This window comes from Stegastes partitus, unplaced genomic scaffold (assembly GCF_000690725.1).
Source record: "Stegastes partitus isolate 25-593 unplaced genomic scaffold, Stegastes_partitus-1.0.2 Scaffold26, whole genome shotgun sequence".
NCBI classification, from domain to species: domain Eukaryota; kingdom Metazoa; phylum Chordata; class Actinopteri; family Pomacentridae; genus Stegastes; species Stegastes partitus.
This window is the reverse complement of record NW_007577757.1, coordinates 21,558-42,781: the sequence shown is the minus strand read 5'-3', so window position 1 is coordinate 42,781 and position 21,224 is coordinate 21,558. Positions and strand designations below refer to the sequence as shown.

The following is a 21,224-nucleotide window of genomic DNA, read 5'->3' as shown; positions in this document are numbered from 1 at the left end:
AATATTTTGTTGAATGACCCTTTGAGCCAATCACTGCAATCAAGTGTTTTCACTGCTCATCAGTCAAAGTGATCTAATTTGTCCAGGACAGTTTTTTTTTTGTTTGTTTTTAAAAATATATATTTATTGTTATTCTTTTCAACCACAATTCAAAATAAGTGTCTTATTTCACTAAATTGTAATTTAGCTAATTTTTATTTAGTATTACTTTTTTCAGTTTCAAGTTATTTGAGTGACTTGAGTGAATTTTGTCTTTTTTTAATGGAAGGGTAAATTTGAGAACGACTGTATGTCAGTCAAATATGGAAGATTTCATTAGGTAGCATTCACACACAAAAAGCTGTAACCATTTCCTTAACACTAGCTGAAAAGGGAAAAAGACAATTTTCCTACTCTTTGGTACCTTCTAGTAAACACTGGCAATACTGTGCATTGAGTGCATGAGGCAAACCTGCAGAGTTTAATGTGCAATACTGTGAAAAGTTCTAACAGGAAATAAGTTAGGTGACAGTCATAAATCTTAAATTGGACTGGATGGAACAGTCATTCAATTTGTTAAAAATGAAGAAAAAAAGGGCTAGATGACGGTTCAGTTATTAGAGAGTGAGGAATAAGAGAGGTTTCAGTGAGGGCTCTGGTCCTGTGTTCGAGGTCGCCCATGAACGATGGAAGCGCGCTCCCGACACTTCAGGTGAATGAGAGTGAAGCAGAGGAGCGGGATACGGTTCACTGTGCGTCGCATTAAAAAAAGGAACAATTACAGGAAAATGAGTTGTGCTACGTCGCTTGGGGCGCATGTTTTTGTGACAGCTTATCTACTTTTCGTGGTGGGATGCGTTGCACAGAAAGTAAGTTGACATTTGTTTGCTGCAAAAATAATTCCCAAAGCTGTAACTCCAGCCCTGCTGAGTGTCGAGCTCACTTGTGTGGAGAGGACCAAGCCACGGACTCCGTTTGTAAAACTTGGCATTCAACAGGTGTTTGCTTCTTGGCAAATATTCTGACTCTCAGAGACGTGAAGCAAGTTATTTTAAGAAAAAATAGGTGTCAGCAGTCATTTCGGCGTACACGTGAAACATAAAGGAAGACTTGCGTCAGCTACATTTTAAATTTAAATGTAGTTCGTCTGTTACTACCAACATACAGTACACCGTTGTAGGCTATCGCAGGCGGCGGTGCGTAGTGTGAACAATGTTGACATTTTAAAACTTTATATGCTTTTTGTTTACTAAAATTTCAGCCGACCGTATCACAACACCACTCTGCTTCGAAAACCGTGAAAGCTCATGTTTGACAGTGCAGAGCAGATCAGCAGTTAGCGATGGACTTTTAAATTCACAGTTTTTACAGTTGAGTTTTGCTAACAGAGCAGGACGTTTACGTGACCCCCTCCAAGCGCTGCATCTGATATTGCGAAAGTTGTGAAGGAAATAAACCATGCTGCATAAACAGGTTATCAGAATGGTCAGTGTGGGATTTGAAATGGTGTCTGTCCCTAACATGCAGCCAGCACATCCACCTCATGTAGCTTATATTAACCAATCAGTTTGTTTTTCAAGTAATTTTGTAGTTTACTATATAAAAATATGCCATGTGGCTTTTTAAAACTCTAGAGGAAAAAGTAATATCCACAACACCACGTTAGCCATAGCCAGACTTCATAACTCACTTCATGTTGACAGACTCTCATGCACCTTTGCCAAAAGGTTCTTAAAGTTTTGGTCTGTATTTTAGAACTTCCACACTCTGTGGCACATTATATCCTCTGGGGCTTTCAAAGGGATGTTTTGATGGCACAGGCATGTTTTGATGTTACTGCACTTCACAGACTTGGAGAGAATGGCATGCAGAGTCCAAACTGCTGAAATGAGAACCACATTGGGAGCATGTTAACCTTATGTTTTACTTTTCATACTCACAGAATATGACTTCTCAAGCTCTGCCTCTGACATGGAAGGGAGTTTACGATCAGGAGTTTGTCTCTGTTGAACTGGAACACAAACAGTCAGGCGCTTTGCTTCTCGGACATGTTTTTTCATTCAGTCAGGCTGTCATTCATGTTGGACGTGTTTTGGCTTCTCCCGTGGTGGAGTTAAAGCCCCTGTCAGGTTAGAAAAGGCTCACACATGTCAGTGGGGGCTTAAGAGGTGATTGGTCGAGGTGTTAAAGTTGTTTTGAGGCAATAAGCTGAGATGCCACTGAGGTGTTAATGTGGATAAATGCATCAGAAAAATAAGTCACGAAGAATGACAGGACTTATTGTGAGAAGCCTTGTTTAGACAGGGGCATCGCTACTTGTTCCTTAAGCAAGGAAATGTTGATGTGATGTGTCAGTACTGAGAAAATACTGCAAGTCCTGTAGTGTGATCTCTATATATTATTGCTTTTTGTGTTGGAAATGCAAATAAAATATTCTGAAAATGAGAGGGATGTACACTCAGTCTTCTGATCGCATATTCATCTGTTTCTAATGTCTGTATGATGCAGCATAATGTGCCCATGTGTGACAGTGGCTGCTGTCATCATAATTTAAAAGGGAAACCCCTGACACAGATCGGACACAGATCTCCCAGGACATCAAGACCACATTGTCAGCAAGGAGAAGCTCCGCGGCTTCCACCTGTCAGGAGTCGTCCCATTCTTCTCACGGAGAATGACGGCTCAGCAGCACAATTCTTAGAACTGGACAACAAAAGCCCTCGGTATATTGAATTGTCAGAGTCTCCAGCTTTAGTTCCTGTGTGTTTGGGTGCTCACTATCTTTGCAATTATCTGCCTGAGGGGGCACGGTAAATGATGGCTTTGTCCTCCGCTCCCCTTTTGTATTAAGTTGATTTTTGGAACAGCATAAACAAGCTTGGAATTTATTCTATCCCCATCGGGGGGGAAAAAAATGTGAAGCGTCCCATGTCTGTTGGTCCACAATTCAGCTCTGTGCATGAGGGAGAGTGAATCTGATTGTTGTTGTGGCGCTCTGCTCTGTGTTTCTGGAGGTTTTATTTGTGATGGAATGAGCAGACATTCATCTCTAACGGAATTGAGTATTGGTGCCAGTGAACAGTAAATTCACTTATTTCTCCCATGAATTATCTCACAGCAGATACACACAGTCTGTCAGCAGGGAAAACTGTCACTGTGTGTCGGTGAACTGCAGTGGGTTGAGTTGTGATGAAAGGGCCAAGGATGGAGTGATGAACAGAGAGTTAGACAGAGACTCATTGGAGGCTGTAGGATATTTGTCTGTGGTAGTAATAAAACTGTACAATACTGCTGTTACCATTCACACTGGGTGAGGTTTTCAGGTGGTCTCTTAGCATTAGAGAAGCCAAACAACACTGAGGTAATGGCTGATAAAATACTTTTGTCTTTAGAGTACAAGCTTTAGGAGGTGCATTGGGTCTACACTGCATTTGTTTTACTTTCATCTTTCACAAGTTGTAAAAGCACCAAACTATTGTAGACTGAGAGGCATATAAAGTATTTCTTGCTTGTAGAGAATCTCAAATGGTTCGAATCTAAACCGCAACACAGGCAGATTTTAAGATGATAGTTTGTGCCTCTCATGTATTAGCCGACCATTGTATTCGAGTCACAGAAACAAGCACCAGATTTTTCTGAGTAATCAATTACAGGAAATCTTTGAAAAACCCAAAAGGTGGTTTAGCAAAACGTAACACTATTCTGAACGTGATATTTAGATATCTTAAAACGCAATATGGGCAAGTCCAATATCCACACTGTAGGAACTGTAGTTTTTGAATGAAGTTAACAAATGTCACAAATAGAATTTGCAGTGAGATATTGTGGTGCTACAGAGATGCCCTGGCCTTCTTCACAGTGGGAGAAAAAGAAAAATAACAATTTACACTAAATACATGACTCATATTGCAATGTCTGCTAAAATAATCACACTATGATTTTGTTTGCATTTCGTTCAGCCCTATAAACAAAACAAAAAAAAAACAACTCAAATTTTCTATGTTTTTTTTTTTTTGTTTGTTTTCAAGCCCAAAACAAAGCTGGTAGTATATTCACATGGACATTCAATATGTTCAACCGACACTGAATATAACATATCTTAGCAAGTGGCTTAATTGAGTTACCCCTTGAGAAACAGGGAAAATTGCAAAACTCTTTTTTTGTGCAGCAGATAGAATGCTTTTTTTCATCTCTATAGTTAGACAAGTCCTTGAGGTCTCTGGAAAAACTTTTAGAGCATTTAAAAAATAAAAAATAAAAACATAAAAAAAAGATTTATTTTGACCTTTTATTGGACAATTAGAGCAGAGAGAGACAGGAGATGTGAGGAAAGAGAGCAGGAGAACGATGAGAAGTAAAGGTACGAGCTGGCCGGAGTCAAGCTGGAGTCTTGCTGCCTGAAGGCATGTGTGCCCATGTGGTATTTGCAATCATCACTTGACTATCAGGCTGCCCAAACCTTCTGGGTATTTTTTAAAATCAGATGTTTAGTTCTTTGTCTTTGTGAATATAGTGCCAATAAATAAGAGGCACACATTGGGACTAAGTCGATGTACCAAAATTCTCAGTGGCTCAAAAGACATAATAAGACAAATTAAGATATATAATTTTATTAAAGAATTTAAATTACATTGTTTTTTTAGGAACAGAGATAAATCATTACATTTTGGAGCATGAAGCAGTTCAGCGTTTACTATAGCGGAGGACTCTGACAGCTTTGACAACAAAATAAGCTTTTCTGGCAATTTTTATGTCATGGTTACACTTGGAAATATTGTTGTATCCATTTAAACGCTGATTGATTGCAGTTAACTGTGTCAGTACAGCCCACAGGATTGTGCTTGTCACTGAGATGCTGCCCAAAGACTAATTATCATGGCCGCATTCACTGGATCTCATTCCAAAATCTGGAAATGATTTCTCCAAACTGGTTGGAACCACTGTGAAGATAAGGTCACGTTTCACCGCAGGGTTCCACAGGCTCGCTTTAACAGCTACCGCAGCAGCTCTTTTTAGAGGAAATATGTTAATAGGTTTTGCACCACAAACATGGAAAAGAGCGCCTGCGTCTTCCTGTTCTCTCGCCCACCCAGTCGCATATCTGTGCAAGTTTGAGGACCACAGCGGTAACGATTTAACAGTGCTCCACTTTTCCATGTAGGCTGCAGTGAACGTCTCCGGGATGGCTCTGTAAATAAAATGCGGATCAAACATGATTGGACTCAAAGAGGTCTTTCATAAGTGACCGTGATGCACACAGTGGTGAAAATGTGCTGAGCTAGTGCAGCAGCGGCCAACAAGGGCGACCCTAGAAATGCCCGGGCTTAATCAGGCCGCCACGCCAGTTGTTTGTAAGCTCACCATGGGTTGACTGTGCAGCCACTGATACCACCAGGAGAGACTGGGACACACGGGAGATGGGATAAATTCCAGGTTTGAGCATTAGCACCAGCTGTGCACAACGGCTGCAAGTTGCTGCTTTTCTGTCTGTGCATCTGTAGGCAACGTGCAAAATATAGAAATGCAAATGGAGCTTATTGCAGAGATTGAGCTGCAGCTGATTTTGGATGTACCACACGAATCTAGTCCGCTTGCATACCTGCATCTCTCCATATTCAACTAATGTACTTTTAAAACCGCATTCAACTCATCACTATACAACACAGGAAGGTCAGTTTCTTTTTTCTATATTCTGTTTTCCCTGCAGTTTCTCTCTTCTAATACAGTGTGTGAGGTCTTGTATTTTTCTCCATTTGTGCAACTCCGGGAAATTCCTGTACGTTTGTTGAACTTTGAGGAAAAAAAAGCGCTTTTTATTCTAATTAAATTAGTGGCACTCCTAATCTTGTTAAACTGCAGCTTTCATTTGATTTGCGGTAAGATTTTCCTCATCCTCGCTCATTTAGGGTTTTACAGCATGAATTCTTGCATTTAGAAATCCACTTTTATGTCTGTTTTTGTGCAAATGCGAATGTGTAGCTGCATCAGTTTCCTCATACATCTTTTGGTCATCACATTTGCATGACTCAGAAATCAAATCTAGTCAGTCTACCTGATTAGATTAAGAGTAAGTGAAAATGTAATCTACAGATTTTTTGAAAACAGTTTTGAAGACATATTTTCACACACGCTACCTACAACTTGTCCACAGAGTCTTACTATGTTGGTATTGGTCCAGAAATTGAGTGCGATTGCAGTGCATCCTGAGTGGACTGCTGCTACTGGAGCGCTAGCCTGTGAAGCAGTGTCACTTTTCTCCTCCAGTAAACAGGGCTGGTGAGGATTCCTGCCCCCTTTTGAGGGGCCCGCCTGCCTGTTTATGAGCCAGTCCGGAGCTGTTTGTGCATGAGAGTGTGTGTGTGTGTGTGTGTGTGTGTGTGTGTGTCTGTGTGTGTGTGTTAACAGTACTTCAGCAGAAGCCAGCTCGTGTTGCAGAGTTTTCACAGCGGTGTCGTCAGCCTGGGTGGTTTAAAAAAAATTTTTAAAAAAAATCCATGTTGCAGCGAACAGTTAGATCAGACTGCAGACCTCTGTTTTGTCAAATAAAGGTGGATGGACAAGTCTGACTTGTTTACTGCAAACAGAGGTCTAAAAATGAAATGTTTTCTAATTTTTTTTGTATAACAGATATAAGCCTAGGATGCGACTGACCGTAAAGGAAACAATATTGTAGTTAAACTGGTTTTCAATAGTTTTAAATAATGTTGTAAAATTATTTTAAATTAACTTAGTAATAACAATCTTATTTAATGGTGCATGTTTTATTTTCTAGTAAAATATAATTGTACCACACATAAAAATCAGCTCCATAAAATCCGTCAGTGTGTTTAAAGTTGCTTCTGTATTAATTAGACTGATGTATGAACCCCATCATGGAATGTGATTAGGTTTTTTTTTCTTTTTCTTTTACATGTGCCAATTCAAAGGGAACACGACAGAACAAAGCCATTTGTTGGGGGCCTCTCAGTAATGACAGCAGCTGGTCTGATGTTTCACTGAACAAGTCATTTCAGACAATTATGTGCTCAGTTGATGTACTTGTGTCCAGGGAAGCCCCTGTCACAACTGGGATGCAGCGACCAGCCAGCTCTTATGTAAACTTTGAGCTTGCTTTGTACTTATTAGCATCACTTCATTAAAATATTATCCGCCCACCCCATTTGCGGAGTGGCTCACCAAGAACGGCACCGCGGCCCATTGTTCCGCCATGAGAAAAGGCATCCTTGAATAATTATCGGCCTGCCAGCGGAGCGGCCTGTGATGTAACAGAACTGAGATGTTTGGCATTATAAGAATGTCCCATTTCCATTCGACACTGTGGCACTTTGGGGCCCTTTCATGTGTAGTCTAGCATGTACATCCCAGGGTGCAGGGGACCTCCGGGTCGCCTCGCCCTGGTGGGAGAGATGACATAGTGTCCGTCCATGACACAGTTCTCCCTTCATCATTTGTAGTTGAGCATTATTTGCAACTGTTTACCTTTTCAACTTAGAATTTTCTTTTAGAGTGAAAAGTTGGGCAGCACAAGTCTTTAGGAGAGGTTGACCAGCAAAATCACCATTATGGCAAGACTATAAAGCAGCATGCATGCTCTCACCACTGGTCATTTTTGCCCTAAAAGGGGACACGCTGTCTTTCTGTTCCCCCTGTTATGCCCCCGTATTGTAATGTGGTTCCCCTCATTGCGCAACCTCGCTGCACACTGCGAACCCCAAATCGGCTTACTCTCTCTAACCTCAGCAGGAATGGCATTTGGCCCGTTCAAATGTCATCCGTGTAATTCTTTGCTGTATCACATTAATTTCTAGTAAGTGTGCAGGCGGCGCGGGTGTAGCATGTCACGCACTAGTGCAAATGTCCAAACGTGAGTTCCAGAGAAACATGGCACAACACTACAAATGCAATGTCAGAATGGTGGTAGCTTGAAAAAAATATAGTACTTTTTTTAAAGAAGTAGGAGCGTGAGCAATGTTTAATTCAATGTAATGTCACTCATGTGCCAGCAGCAGTTCAGTGTCTTTGACAACGGTACTACTGTTTGTAAATGTAATTAGGAAACTATGTAGCGTATGCGTATAAGCTGCTTAATTTGTTGCATATTTGGTCAGCCACACACTTTAACTGTGCATATCCTAGAAATGCATAAGGGACTGGCAAACATGTCCTAAGCCATGTTATGGCCTAGAGCTTATTGTTCCCAGAAACTTAGCCCCATGTATGACCTCAGGACTCCAAATGCTATGATTTGGTCACATGCAGCAATGTTTCATACACAGCACTCCTGTGATAAGATAAAAAGGTTGTTTTCTAAGCAGCTTGTTATGCTTTCAAAGTAGTGATTACCATTACGAGTTTTTTAATGACCAATATAATACTGATTTTATGTTGTCATTTTTTCTGTATCTGGTTAAATAAGAGAACAAACAATAATTGAGTATAGAATTATAATGTATACAAATAACAAGATGATGCCAAATTGCTGAGCTTTAACACTAAACACTGTTATTGTCTCCAAGTAGATCTGCTGTCCTTCCTGCTGTCTGTCTGCCGTGCACTTATTTTAAAATTCAAAAAGTTTATCAACTAAATAAATGTCTACAAATAATCAAAAAAGAAAACTTTGGAAAGCAAAAAAAAAGTGAAAGTTTAGAAGCAGTCTGACCCAATCCGGCTCTGGATCAGATTGAGAGGGATGTTGTAAACCTTTGGATAATCCATTTAATAGGACAATATTCACACCTAACAACCATGAAAACCCTTAACCCAGTCATATCTTTCTGGTAATAATAAACATTCTTTCTGCACATGTTTGTACCATGTTCCATTCCTGATGGATGAACAACTCTCTGTCTCCAATCTTTCAGTTTTTTTTTTATCCACTGGTTCCTGGTTTTTGGTGGAGGGCGGGGGAACCAGGTTTAACTTTCAGGATGAGCTGTGAAGATCCTGTTGCACTGCAATCGCAGTTTGGGACACCTGACGTTGTGGTATTGTGTCACACCCTGTTGCCAAGGCACTGTCCTGCTATTTATAAGTTTATCATACGATGTATCTTACAACATCCAATAACAAACCTGTCTTTATCGTGGCTAATTTTGAATTGTAACACACTCTTGCACCCATGAAGCACCCACAGTACAAAGTTTCTTGCTCATTTTAGACTCATTGTAAACTTAATGTAATATTTCAAGTGAGCACATGCAGACATTTTCTGTTTACCAGCCCTGCATAGTAGTAGCAGTAATGAAACAATGCCAGTTATCTCAAAATGGGATTAAACGGTCCGTCACTTCCTCAGAGGTAATCTCATAACCCAACAGACTGCTGTCTGTCCAGAAACATAAATATTTGACTAGGACGTTACCAACATTTTAATGCAGTATTTCCACAAACTGTGACAGCCACTGGCATGCGCTGAGCAGAACGTCTGTTCCAGTGTAAACGAACGGTGTAGCAAAGCAGCACAGTTTGTGGAAATAGCAGATGTTAATGCTGTTTTTGCCCCAGGGAAATATTTTATTATTCTGGGAAGAAAGTAGACACATGTGAGAAAATGAAAATAACTTTGAAACCGACTTCGGGGTAACTGAGAAAAAATAATATTAAGGTTTTTGTGGAAAACATTATACGACCAAGTGGCATGAAAAGTGCTAAGATTGCGGATAAGCCAAGTAAAACTCTACAAAACTACTACTACTAGATTCGGCCATCCAGTAAATCTGTAAAAAGGTCAAGAGAAAGTGTGAGGTTAACTATGGACCGGCTGCTTATGAAAGTTTTGATGTATATCATGGTTGAGGGAAGATGGTTATTCTTGCAATACATCTAACATCTAACACCCATATAGCACACACATATGTTTTGTTTAGTTATATAGGTCAGGCTGCCCTACCTGACCTCCAATGTGTCTCTAATATGTTATGGCCTGCTGTAAGGCTGTCAGCTGTATTAACTGTGGAGAAAATTTTTAGTTTGATCCTGACGACCCGAGGCCTGAGCAAGTAGTTCACGCTTACAGGCAGAATTACATGGAGGTTTTGCTACTTAAAATATACAAGCTGAGGAATGCCTTTGATATGTTTTGGATATAGATATACACGGTCCATGGAGCAACCAAAGTGCCTGTCTGACTCCAAAGATTTTAGCTTCACAAAGTGTGTGTCCCTGATGCCCTTTTTACTCCCTCCTCATCTAAAGTGCAATCTCAAAGAGATCTTGTTTGTTTTTAGCCCAGTCCAGAGCACAAGCATCGCCCGCGGGTGTTGGTTTGTTACCTGTCTGGCAAGGGGGTCTGCCAGTCTGGGGCATTCCCACAGTCCAGAACTGAGGCCAACAGGAAAGCTTATAAACACACCGGCCCCCTACAAAGGTCTGGTCTTCAGCTCCCTGGCCCAACCACACATCTGCCTCTGCTTAGAGCCAAGGTCCCCCTTACATCCCTGTACACCTGGGAAGAATTACAGCCAGCGTGTTTGAAGAAATACCCCGGCCGCCCCCAAGTTTACCCAGGCTAGCAGTACAGGCAAAACGCAGGCTTTGATATAAAGGCAGAACAGCAGAGTTGAATAGTTCAGTTTCAAGCTGGTTTATGTCAGTGAGCAATCAGACCACAAGTTGAGTGAGTTATTTGCCTTTGCCGTTAGTACCTTCGACACAGGAAACTAAATAACTTAGTGGCCATTATCTGAGTGCATGACTCAGTTCAGAATTTAGGCAGACTGTAATATAATACTGGTCAGCTCTTCGGAGCACAATGACAAAGAATAGCAAGAATGCCAGCATTCCCCTTGGAAGTACTTGTGCTATGTTCAACATGTTCTGCTCTATGAGGCATGATAATTGTTGCTCTGAGATGGCGTGCCAGTGAATTTCTGAAATAAAAATGTTAGATTCGTCTCTCTGCTTCAAAAGCAAATTGATATTTGTGACACAGCTGACTTAATGTAATTCCTGTTGCAGGTGTACTTTGACTGTGGTGCCAAGGTGGACGTGGTGGACGTCCAAGGCCTCATTCTGTCCCCTGGCTTTCCCTACAACTACTCCTCTGGGACACACTGTGTTTGGCAGTTTGTTGTGCCTATTGATTACCAGCTTATTCTGGAAATATTTGACTTTGATGTATTTGAAAGCCATGACGCTGCACAGTACTCTGCTTTCTCTGATTTTGAAGAGGAAGAAGCGGACGAAGGGGAGACTTTTACTCCTGACAGCTTAGCGGCAGATGAAACCTCACCAGAGGATAAAGCTCCTGTCCTTCAGAGTGCCTCAAAGACTCAGCAGCCCTCCCAAGAAAGTGAGGTCAAGCAAGTTGTGGTCCAGGAACAGTCCACAAAAATGGAGATTACCAAAGTCTCAAATTCTGCCAAAAGATCTACAGACGCTTCCTCTAGCCTGTCTTCTCCACCATCTCCCTCTCTCCTCCTCCTACCAGGAGCTGTGCCCCCAGAAGACAAGACTGTCAACTCTGCCTCCTCGTCTCACCTAAGGGAAGATCTCAACCCTGATTCTGACCCAAGTACCAATGTGGAGGAGACGACTCTTGCATCGCCACACTCTACCGACACTCCAGCCGTGAGCCCAGAAACCCAGCAGTCCGTGCTTGACGCCTGCCCTCATGATGTCCTCTACATCTCAGACCTCATCACCTTCTCCTCCAGGTTTTGCGGGTCCAATCGGCCTCCCAGCAGCCAGCTGGTTTTCGGCTCAAGCCAGGAGATGGTGGAGGTGATCATGGAGCTCATCACTACCACCCACTGGGGGCGCGGTTTTGCTCTTCTCTTCCACTACCACAACTTGACCGAGCCAGGGGGAAGCCGACGGGCCATGGCTCCCACAGCCAGCAAGGTAGACTCTCTGCTGGCTGCGGTGAGCGGAGCTGCCTTCTTCGCTTTGATACTCACAAGTGCCCTCTGCATCATTTTCAGGTAATAGAAGTCAAATAACTTTATTTGAACAAAGCAAAGAAAATTTCAGAATCACATTATGGTTAAATGTTAGTTTTTGTGAATTATGGTCACATCAAGAGTTGAAATGATTACGAGTCAATTCATTTTTAAGACACGAAATGAATGAGTGCTTTTGAATTTTTGAGATGGTCAGGCACAGACTTTCTTAGAGATGGGATGGACATTTGTTGGTGATGTTTTTTTACTGTGCACTCATTCAAAGTTATTTAAAGAAGGTCAAACTGGGAAGGAAATTTTTAAAGCTAGAATTCAGCTTGTGTAGAATCATGAATATCATTGCCCAGGTGATACAGTACTGTGAAATGGTTTTAGGGACTAAAAGTAAAGGGAGGTTAATGCCACAAATAGTTTTCGCTTCATTAACATCACACAAAGTGCAATTAACACAATATTTGGTGTGACTTCCCTTTGCTCTTTAAACAGCATTTGTTTTCCCAAGGTTTTTGAAAAACTTGGCTACCTACCTGCCACGTTTTTCAAGACACTTGGCAGGTAGGTTGTTCCAGCAACTTGGAAAACTTGCCACAGTTCTTCTATGATTAAGGCTGTCTTACAGTCGTATGTCTCATCCATGATGTAGGGGTCAGGGTTCTGTGCACCATACTGAATGTTGCTGGATTCCTTGGTCTTCGTGTGGCAGAAGATAGCCCTTAATAGCTCCAGGCTGCAGAACGAATTTGGGACCTGGTAGTAATGCATGATGGAAAATAATCTAAAGTAACCAGCTGAAGTGCCTACAACTTTTGCACAGTTTTATATGTAATAATCTTTTGCGCAAAAGCAATTTACACTCTCTTTAGTAGGTAGTTTGGATTAAAGCAAGCAGGCAGTCTGGCAATCAGTGTTTTCTGTTCACTCAGTTTCTCTCAGCAGACAATCGTTTATTATGTTTTACAGGCATTCATTGTCCCCCAGAGGATAAATCATAGTGACCAGCACATTGACATTTTAGTTTTGCATGCCTTTATAGCTATAAAATTGATTTTCAATTAAATTTGGTAGAGACATTCAAAGACCCTAGAGGTTGTATCCTGGGTCAGGTTATCCCCAGATCTTTGATGCAGCACTGCCACCAGGTCCTTTTTTATATTCCGCAGTAAAATATCTCAACATTGATGGACTGACACAACAGAGGATGAATCTTAATGATCGGTCATGTTTATCTATTCCAATCATCAGGTTGAAATTTCAGTTATCCACGACTTTGGCTCATCCAGTAACCTGCTAAACAAATTACTATTTCATCCTTATCTACATGCTAAGCATGCTAAACTAAGATGAACATGCAAAACATCTGCATGTTAATGTCATCGTGAGCATATTAGCATGCTGACGTTTGTTTAGCTCAAAGCCTTGCTGTGCCTTGTTGAAAATGTGCAACAGATTAAACCTTCAGATTCCTGTTTTTTTTTTCTTTGGTTTTGACCCATAAACCACATTTGACTGAGCTTTCGTAAATACTCTCCTGAGAAATTTCACAAGTCTTATCTTCAATTTCTCCCATGAATGAAAATGGGCTTGTCTGAGAGAAAATGCGCACACACACATACACAGATGCACACACGTACACCTACACAGTCATGACTTTGTTATGTTGACTCAGCTGGAAGCCTCAGTCCCTGATGTGGTAACCCTTGGTGATTAGTTGGGTTTGGCTGCAACTGTGCGGCTTCCTTGATGTGGAGAATTCTCACCATAGACAGCGGGGCATTCAAGGTACAGCACCTGGCATCAATTCCAGTGCACAAAAACACAGAGGCTGCATGAAAGTGATGGGCGGGGAAATGGGAAAAAGGGACAACAAGGAGAGGTAAAACTCGATGTGTGTTTGGTACCGATAGCATTGTCAGGCAATCAAAAGGTGTAATTTACAAGCTGTTCCCTCTCCATCTCAGGGGACAATGAACACCAACTACGGGGTTAAGTTTGGAGGTTTGTAATACTATCTGTTCTGACAAGCTGACTGTTCTAGCCTACTGCTCCAGATGGATTCAAAATTTGGCATGGCTTAGATTTGCGCCTGTCTCAGGATTCAGCTTTCTGTGAGAAACAGTTTAATATGATTTGTGTTAATTTCAACTGCAGCTCAGCGTCTCCAACTCATCCGTCAGGCACAATAACTCTGCAGGTTCTCCCTATTAATGACAGGGAAATTGGAAACACGTGTTCAATAAAATGAAAGTGTAATTAGCAAGAACAACAACATGAGTCATTCAGAAGCCAGGAATTGCATTACCATGAAACATCAAACTCATGAGCAGCCACAGTAGCCATTTTTTCTTATTCAGTTGTTCCCTATTAATTTAAATGAGTTCGAAGAAACCATTGGAAAACAACTAGCCTGGCGAGTCAGGCGAGATCGTGCAAGTTTAAAGCAGCAGTGAGTTTAACTGCCAAGGTCCCCTCTGGTCAGTAAACAGCCAAAGGTGGATGAGAGTCCCAGCAGGGATTGCCCTCAGTTGACTGGTGGCTGGTAATGAACTCATTCAGCTGTAAGAGTAATTTTTAATAAGAGGGCAATTGCTCAAGCATTTCTGCATGCTTCGCTGGTTCACATGAACTGAAGAACAGGACAGAAAAGCATAGATGATATAATACTGCCAGACAGATGTTTAAGAAAGTACCACGATAAACAGGTAAGTGGGTTTAATTGCCTCAGTTTCAGAAAATCTAATAACTATAGCAACATGAATGCCTGTGGAGAATCTGTACTTGCTGAGGGAAAGTGAATGTGTATTACTGTTCCTTCCTTTAGCAGCGACAGTGTCTGTTTTAGTGCTGGATCTGATCAGAACTTGCTATCACACATACTTGAAATGATTATCAACAGTGAAAAAGTGGATATTTCTGCAGAGCAATGCATAGCAATGACATCTCAGCAACAACCACTATGTAAACTATTAGAGCAGAATAGAGTGTTTGTGCGTATGCAAGATTGTGGTGCATCTTGCTCCATCGTCCAACACCACAACAGAGCATCTATTGAGTGGAAATAGCCACGGGTATGTTGGCGCTGTTATATATCGAGTGAGGTGGTTTCCATGTCCACCAGTTCCCATTTTGGTACAGTATGGGATAGTATCCATTTTTATATTTCTGGTCAAGCTGTGAACACCACAGGGGCTTGTATTCTTGAGAAAACACTCTCAAGAGTGGGAAGAAAACTGAGGATGTTCATAAAAAGTGGTTCTCGGATATGTCCATAATTATAAATTGAATTGCTGTGGTACTTCATGTTTTCCAGACCCAAACTGTGTCCAAAAAGAGCCAGCTCCTGCGCATCCAGCAACTCTGAGGTACAGACACTGCTACAACCCTATGAAAAAATAACTCATGGAAATTGTGTGTGTGTGTGTGTGTTTTGGCATATTTGACCTAACAAGCATTTGATCATCTTTGAAGTAGTGCTTATTAATAATGGTAATGCACTCATAAAATGAAACATAAAAACTGACGTTCTAGGGTTTCATATTAGGTGCCAATGATTCAAACCTCCTTAGGTAGTGACAGGTGTAGCCCGTCTTATTTAAACCTCTAATATCCAGGGTCTGATGTTCTCGTTGCTTTTTAACTGTGTGGTGTCATCGTGCCAAGATCTAAAGAGCTCTCAAAGGAATTCAGAAAAAATATTGTGGATGCCTGTGAGTCTGGCAGGGGATTGAAAATGATCTCCACATTATTTGAAATAAATCATTTCACTTTGAGAAAAGTCATCTACAAATGCCAGATGACTGCCACTTTCCCCAGGACTGGCCTCCCTGGCAAATTCACCTCAAGAGGAGATAATTTGATGCAAAAATTAGTCTCCAAAAAAAACCCATACTTAATCACAGAATCTGAAGGTAACTCTTGCAACTGTTGGTGTCAGCGTGCATGTACCTACAGTCAGAAAGACTGCACAAGTTCGTCCTACATGGTACGTGTACCAGAATATACTTTGCTGTCCAAAAAGAACTTTAGAGAAAAACTACAGTTTGTCACTGGACATACAGACACAGAACAGGCTCTTTGGAATATTGTGCTCTGGACAGATGCATCACAGAGTTGTTTGGCCACAGTAACAGAAGACGTGTTTGGCGCAGACCAAAGACAGCTGTTTAGGAGAAGAACCTCATACTAACTGTGAAGCACGGTGGTGGAAATGATCTGGTTTGAGGTTGCTTCACTTTCTCTGAGACTGGGCAACTTGCAGTCATTGATTCAACTATGAATTTTACATCACATCAAAAAGCACTTAAAGATTATGTGAAGCCATCTGTCTGAAAGTTAAAGTGAACCAGAAGTGGACCTTTCAAAAGGATAATGATCATAAGCACTCCAGCAAATCCACCAAGGAACAGCTCAAAAATAGGAAATAGAGGATTATAGACAGGCCCAGTCAGAGCCCAGATTTGGAACGAGCAGTACATGTGAGAAAACCCTTCAACAATTTTCCTGAGGTACCCTACCAAAGGGATCAATAAAGTTCTATCTAATCTAATCTAAACATCTCGCAGCTGAAGAACATTTTAAATGGAAGAGCATTCAAAAACTTGAGCAAGCTGATGTCAGAGACTGGTGGACAGTTAGGAGGACAATACTAGCTTCTAAGGCCAATGGTGGCTGTACTTTTTCTGCAGAAGAATATCGCATCTGTTGATATTTTAGTTAAATAATTGATTTAAAAAGCTGATTTTCTTTTTGGTGTTTGAGTATACCACCTTTATCTGCAGGCACTGTTTTAAAGGGGACCAAATGTTTTCTTGTCCAAATTTCCAAAAACCAAATCATTTTTTTTACATGACTGTATATTTTCCCATGTCTTCTCCCTTTGTTTTCCTAAAATGTGACTCTCTCATATCTCTTACCTTTCTTCTTGTCTTAGCTGCCTTATTTGCCAGTCAGACATTCCTCTGAAAACAGAGCTTTATCTGGGATCACTGAACGTTTCTTTTAATGTTCTTTGCCACTGTAGCCAGCACTGTCTACAGTAGCTCTGCCCTGCAGAGCCATACCAGCTCAGTTTTACGAGTGTCCACACAGATTTAAAACAAATACTATTAATGATATTAAAGCAGATGTGCTTTAGTGACAGATCTTGCAACACTGTACTTTCATCTTTTTATCCAATGCAAAACATGATCAACAAGCTTTTGTCTGCTTTGACAAAAATACATTTTATTTAAATGGCTACTTTATGCCGCCGTTTTTACACATTAAAAGTCTGTGCAAAATCTGATACATTTACTTAAGTGATGACTGCATCAGTTGTTGCTCATCATGGACTGATGAAAAGATGGAAGGAGTCTCTGTGTCTGAAAAGTGAAGCTAACGTGACGTTGCTCTACACCTGCATTGTTTTTAATGCCCAGAAGGGGGCCATCTTCTGATAGCAGAAAGAAGTCCCATTGTACAGAAGTTTATGACAAAATGACCCTACTTCTAACTTGATCTCTTATCTCAGTGAACATTTTCTTAAAGAGTTTATGGCCTCAGTCACTAGTTTCACAACTTTCTGAAATCAGCATGACAATCATGTTTTTAACTGTCGTCCTGTTTAGAGTTAAATAGATAATAAAGGAGAATGTTTTTCTTGGGGTGGGGCTGCCTTGCGGTCAATGGATTGCTAGTGTCCGGCTTCAAAAGACCAAGATGCCAATGGCCACATGCCACACTTGAGGACTCACAACAATAATCTACAAACCAGTGGGTGATGCCACAGTTGCTATGTCCAAATTTTACATACAGTCTATAAGGCTGAAGACGGCAAATTTGAAAATGAGAAGAAAATCTGGGCATGTGGTGTTGGAAAATAGCCCTTTGCTCATCTGTGCCCGAGGCTAACGGCTTAATGCTCCATTTATACCACCTCAATCTTCAACTGAACCATTAGCTGCCAGGCCAGTCGTATCTATGGACAGGGGTGGGCACATCTAATATGGCTCATTCTACAAAAGCTAAGAAAAAAACAAAAAATTTTTGCACAAGCAGTGAAACAATATCACAGAAAATATATATATAACTGTTTCTAACTTCTAATTGGATGGGCACATTATAGCCCACCTCCAAAGTCGCCCATAGCAGAGAGTGGTTCTCAGAGCATGCAAAGCAAGTAAAAGCACACATTTCCACTGCCCATAAAAAATCTCATACTTTGACGCATAACCTGCTTTAACTTGTGTACTGATTGGAACAAATTAGTGTTCTCAATGGTAGTTTTACTTTGGTGAAGTTTATCAGTCTCAGAATCAGAAATACTTTATTGATCCTTGAGGGGAAATTGCTTCCGTTACAGTTGCTCCCATTCAAAGCCTTAGAAATATGATCAGTACAAAATATATAGATAAACATAAGTAGAAAAATATGTCCTAAAACTGTACACTAAGTAGAAACAGTATTAGCATAACTGTAAAATGTGCATTTTCTCAGAAAATAAAGCAAGTATACATTGTAATAAATAGTGTGTTATTGCACATAGATGCATAGTTGTTGCACATTATTGAGTGCTAACTCAAGAAGTGAAGTTAAGTGAAAAATTAGAATAACTGCTTGCATTGAAACATAATGAGTCCAGTCTGACTGTTGGCTCAGAGTGTCTGACCCTGTGAGTGAGGAGTGATACAGTCTGATGGCCACAGGCAGGAATAATTTCCTGTGGCGCTCTGTGGTGAATCTTGGTGGGATGAGTCTATTACTGAATGAACTCCTGTGGCTGACCAGCATGTCGTGGAGTGGGTGGGAGACACTGTCCAAGTTGCAACTTGGACAGCATCCTTCACTCAGACACCACTGTCAGAAAGTCCAGCTCCACCCCCACAACGTCACTGGCCTTGGGGATCAGTTAGTTCAGTCTGCTGGAGTTCGCTACCCTCAGCTTTCTTATCATGCTTTTTAAAATATATATACCTGGGGTCATACAAAACAATAAGAGCAGAATCCAGTATTTATCTATGTAGGTGTATTTTAAAACCATGTAATAATGAACTGCACAGAAGTTAGACTAATAGCCAAAGGAAAACAGACTAAAAGCTTGTCAGCAGTTTAACTACAAGAAAATACTTGAAATAAGATGCCAAATGAGTGTGATTTGTCTACTAGCCACATATACTTTACTGAAAAAAACCCACTTATAGTTTCACTTGAAATCGTAATTTTATAATAGTGATTTAAAAAATACAAAACAAAACAATTTGAGGTCTCAGCCTTTGACTACAAATTTGTCCTATACAGTGTCTATGTGTTAGAAGACATTTCCACAGCTGGCTTTGGGATTTTTATCTAACACCTGTACTGAACATGTTTGTACTGTTTGGTACCATGATAAAGCTCTGTAGATAAAGTGAACAGCATCATGCTATGTTGTAGGTGCCAGAGGGAGTCCAGAACACCAGGGCCGAGGTCAGCGAGCTGCAGCTGATGGCGGAGAATCAAGCCAACCTGGAGACGACCACGGAGCAGGACAATAACAACGACAGCCCGCCACACACAGGTTGGCAGGACACACACATGAATGCATTTCAACAATGGATAGACTGGTAGATTGGATTGCTTTTGTTGGTCATTAAAAAAAAAACCCCATCAATTAATGCTCAGAATCAAAACAGCTATATTCTGCTTACTTCATGTTCTGAGAAAAGATTGTATGACAAGGAATGCACTAAAAGGCATTACAGCAAGCCCAAAGCCCATGAATAGCACATTACTGCAGATGTCATTCATTGAGATTTATATCAACACAACGTGTTAAGACATTTGACAGGAATAATTTCAGGAATGATAATGATCCCTTCAGGAATATAAATCTGCCATTAATTCATTTCCTTGGCGTAGCAGTGATCTGTAGAAGTTTATTTTCACTCATTTGGAAGTATAGACTTAAGGTTTGAGATATGTGTCTCATTTGCTGTTTTTTTTTGACTTGTCAGTCAAATTAGTGTGGGTTTGGATTTTTTACCGAGTATCTCAACTGGATACTCTTTCTTTGTATCTATGATCATTATCTCGCTTCATTACTCTTTATTACTCTTGTTTATTCCATGCAAAAAATGCTGCAAGCTGTCCCTGGAAATGAAAAATCTTCTTTTTTTTTTTTTTTAGTTTTCCTAGCAAACTTTCATGCACAGGATTTAGTTAAATCACCATGTATATTATAAAAAATTACTTTAAATTAAAAAAATAATGAGAAACCCTCTGTGGACCCTGGGTGAGTTTTCAATGAAAAGCAAAACTGCATTAGTTGTGGAGCAGCACACAGGCTCGATCCGGGAGCAATCCAAAGACTTCTCTCGCCATCTCAGTGGGACTGAACTCAGGCTGAGAGATTTGTGGGTTGTGGCATTTAACCCACAAAGCAGCCTGGGAGTAGTTTGAACAACAGGGGAGTACAGTCCCCCTCGCTGTGTGCTGCAGTCACAGAGTTTACACCAAAACACACAGCTTATGAACAGTGAGGGAGTTAAGATTAACTTACTCTGAATGCTGTTTCATTGAACAATTTAACTAACAGTACAACAATCCTAAGTTCTACTACTCTCCTGATAAGCAAACAATCCTTACTTAAAGCAGTAGGCAGCATGAAATCAATGTGAAGCAATGGAGTAACTATAATTTGACTTGTTTTGCTGGCATGGTTTGCACCCAGTTTTCCCTTTTAAGAGAAGGGTCACAGCAAATTAATGCAAAGTTGCTCTGAGGGATCACCTCCATCCTATTGTGAAGCATCTGTGTGCTGATAGGAGTGGTCTCTACCAGGATGACAATATCCCCATTAATGAGTATGAAAACGATGTCAATCATATGCTATGGCCTTCACAGTTACCAGATCTCAACCCAACTAAACGCCTATAAAAGTTTTGGGAACAACATATCAGACTACATTGTCCACCACCATCATCAAAACACCAAATGAGAGAATACCTTTTGGAAGAATGGTGTTTATTCCTCCTGTAGAATTCCGGAAACTTGGAGAGTCAGTGCCAAGGATCACTGAAGTTGTTTGGTAGCATTTGAGGACCCAACATCTTACTAAGACATTTGGTTAGTTTTTCCTTTATTTTGTCAGCCATCTATATTTTGTGTCTTTTTGTGTTTCTGTAGTCAGTGCTGGTGGTGATGTCTCTCAGAATGCAGAGGTGGACCTGTCCTGCAGCGGTTTGACTGAACTTGACCTTGGTGCAGATGAGGTTTTCATTGTATCATCAGCTCCTAGCCCAACCAGGTTACCTTTCTCACCTCACACAGTAAGAACCACTTTCATGCCATTATAGTTGTACAGACAGACAGACAGACAGACAGACAGAC

At 40.8% G+C, this 21,224-nt stretch overlaps 1 protein-coding gene across 2 annotated transcripts in view; it reads left to right on the top strand.

Moving 5' to 3' along the window:
- Nucleotides 1-734: 734 nt before the first annotated feature.
- The window catches only part of LOC103368838 (flocculation protein FLO11), a 27,688-nt gene continuing 7,198 nt past the window's right edge, over nt 735-21,224 (top strand). The window contains exons 1-6 of one of the 2 annotated variants that reach the window (XM_008297358.1): nt 735-848; nt 10,939-11,272; nt 11,411-11,903; nt 15,190-15,241; nt 19,290-19,413; nt 21,021-21,163. In XM_008297358.1, coding sequence (XP_008295580.1) covers nt 768-848; nt 10,939-11,272; nt 11,411-11,903; nt 15,190-15,241; nt 19,290-19,413; nt 21,021-21,163 — 1,227 coding nt within the window. In that variant the 5' untranslated portion in view covers nt 735-767. Of the gene's footprint in view, nt 849-10,938; nt 11,904-15,189; nt 15,242-19,289; nt 19,414-21,020; nt 21,164-21,224 lie in introns of both variants that reach the window. The other variant, XM_008297350.1, reaches the window with a different exon arrangement.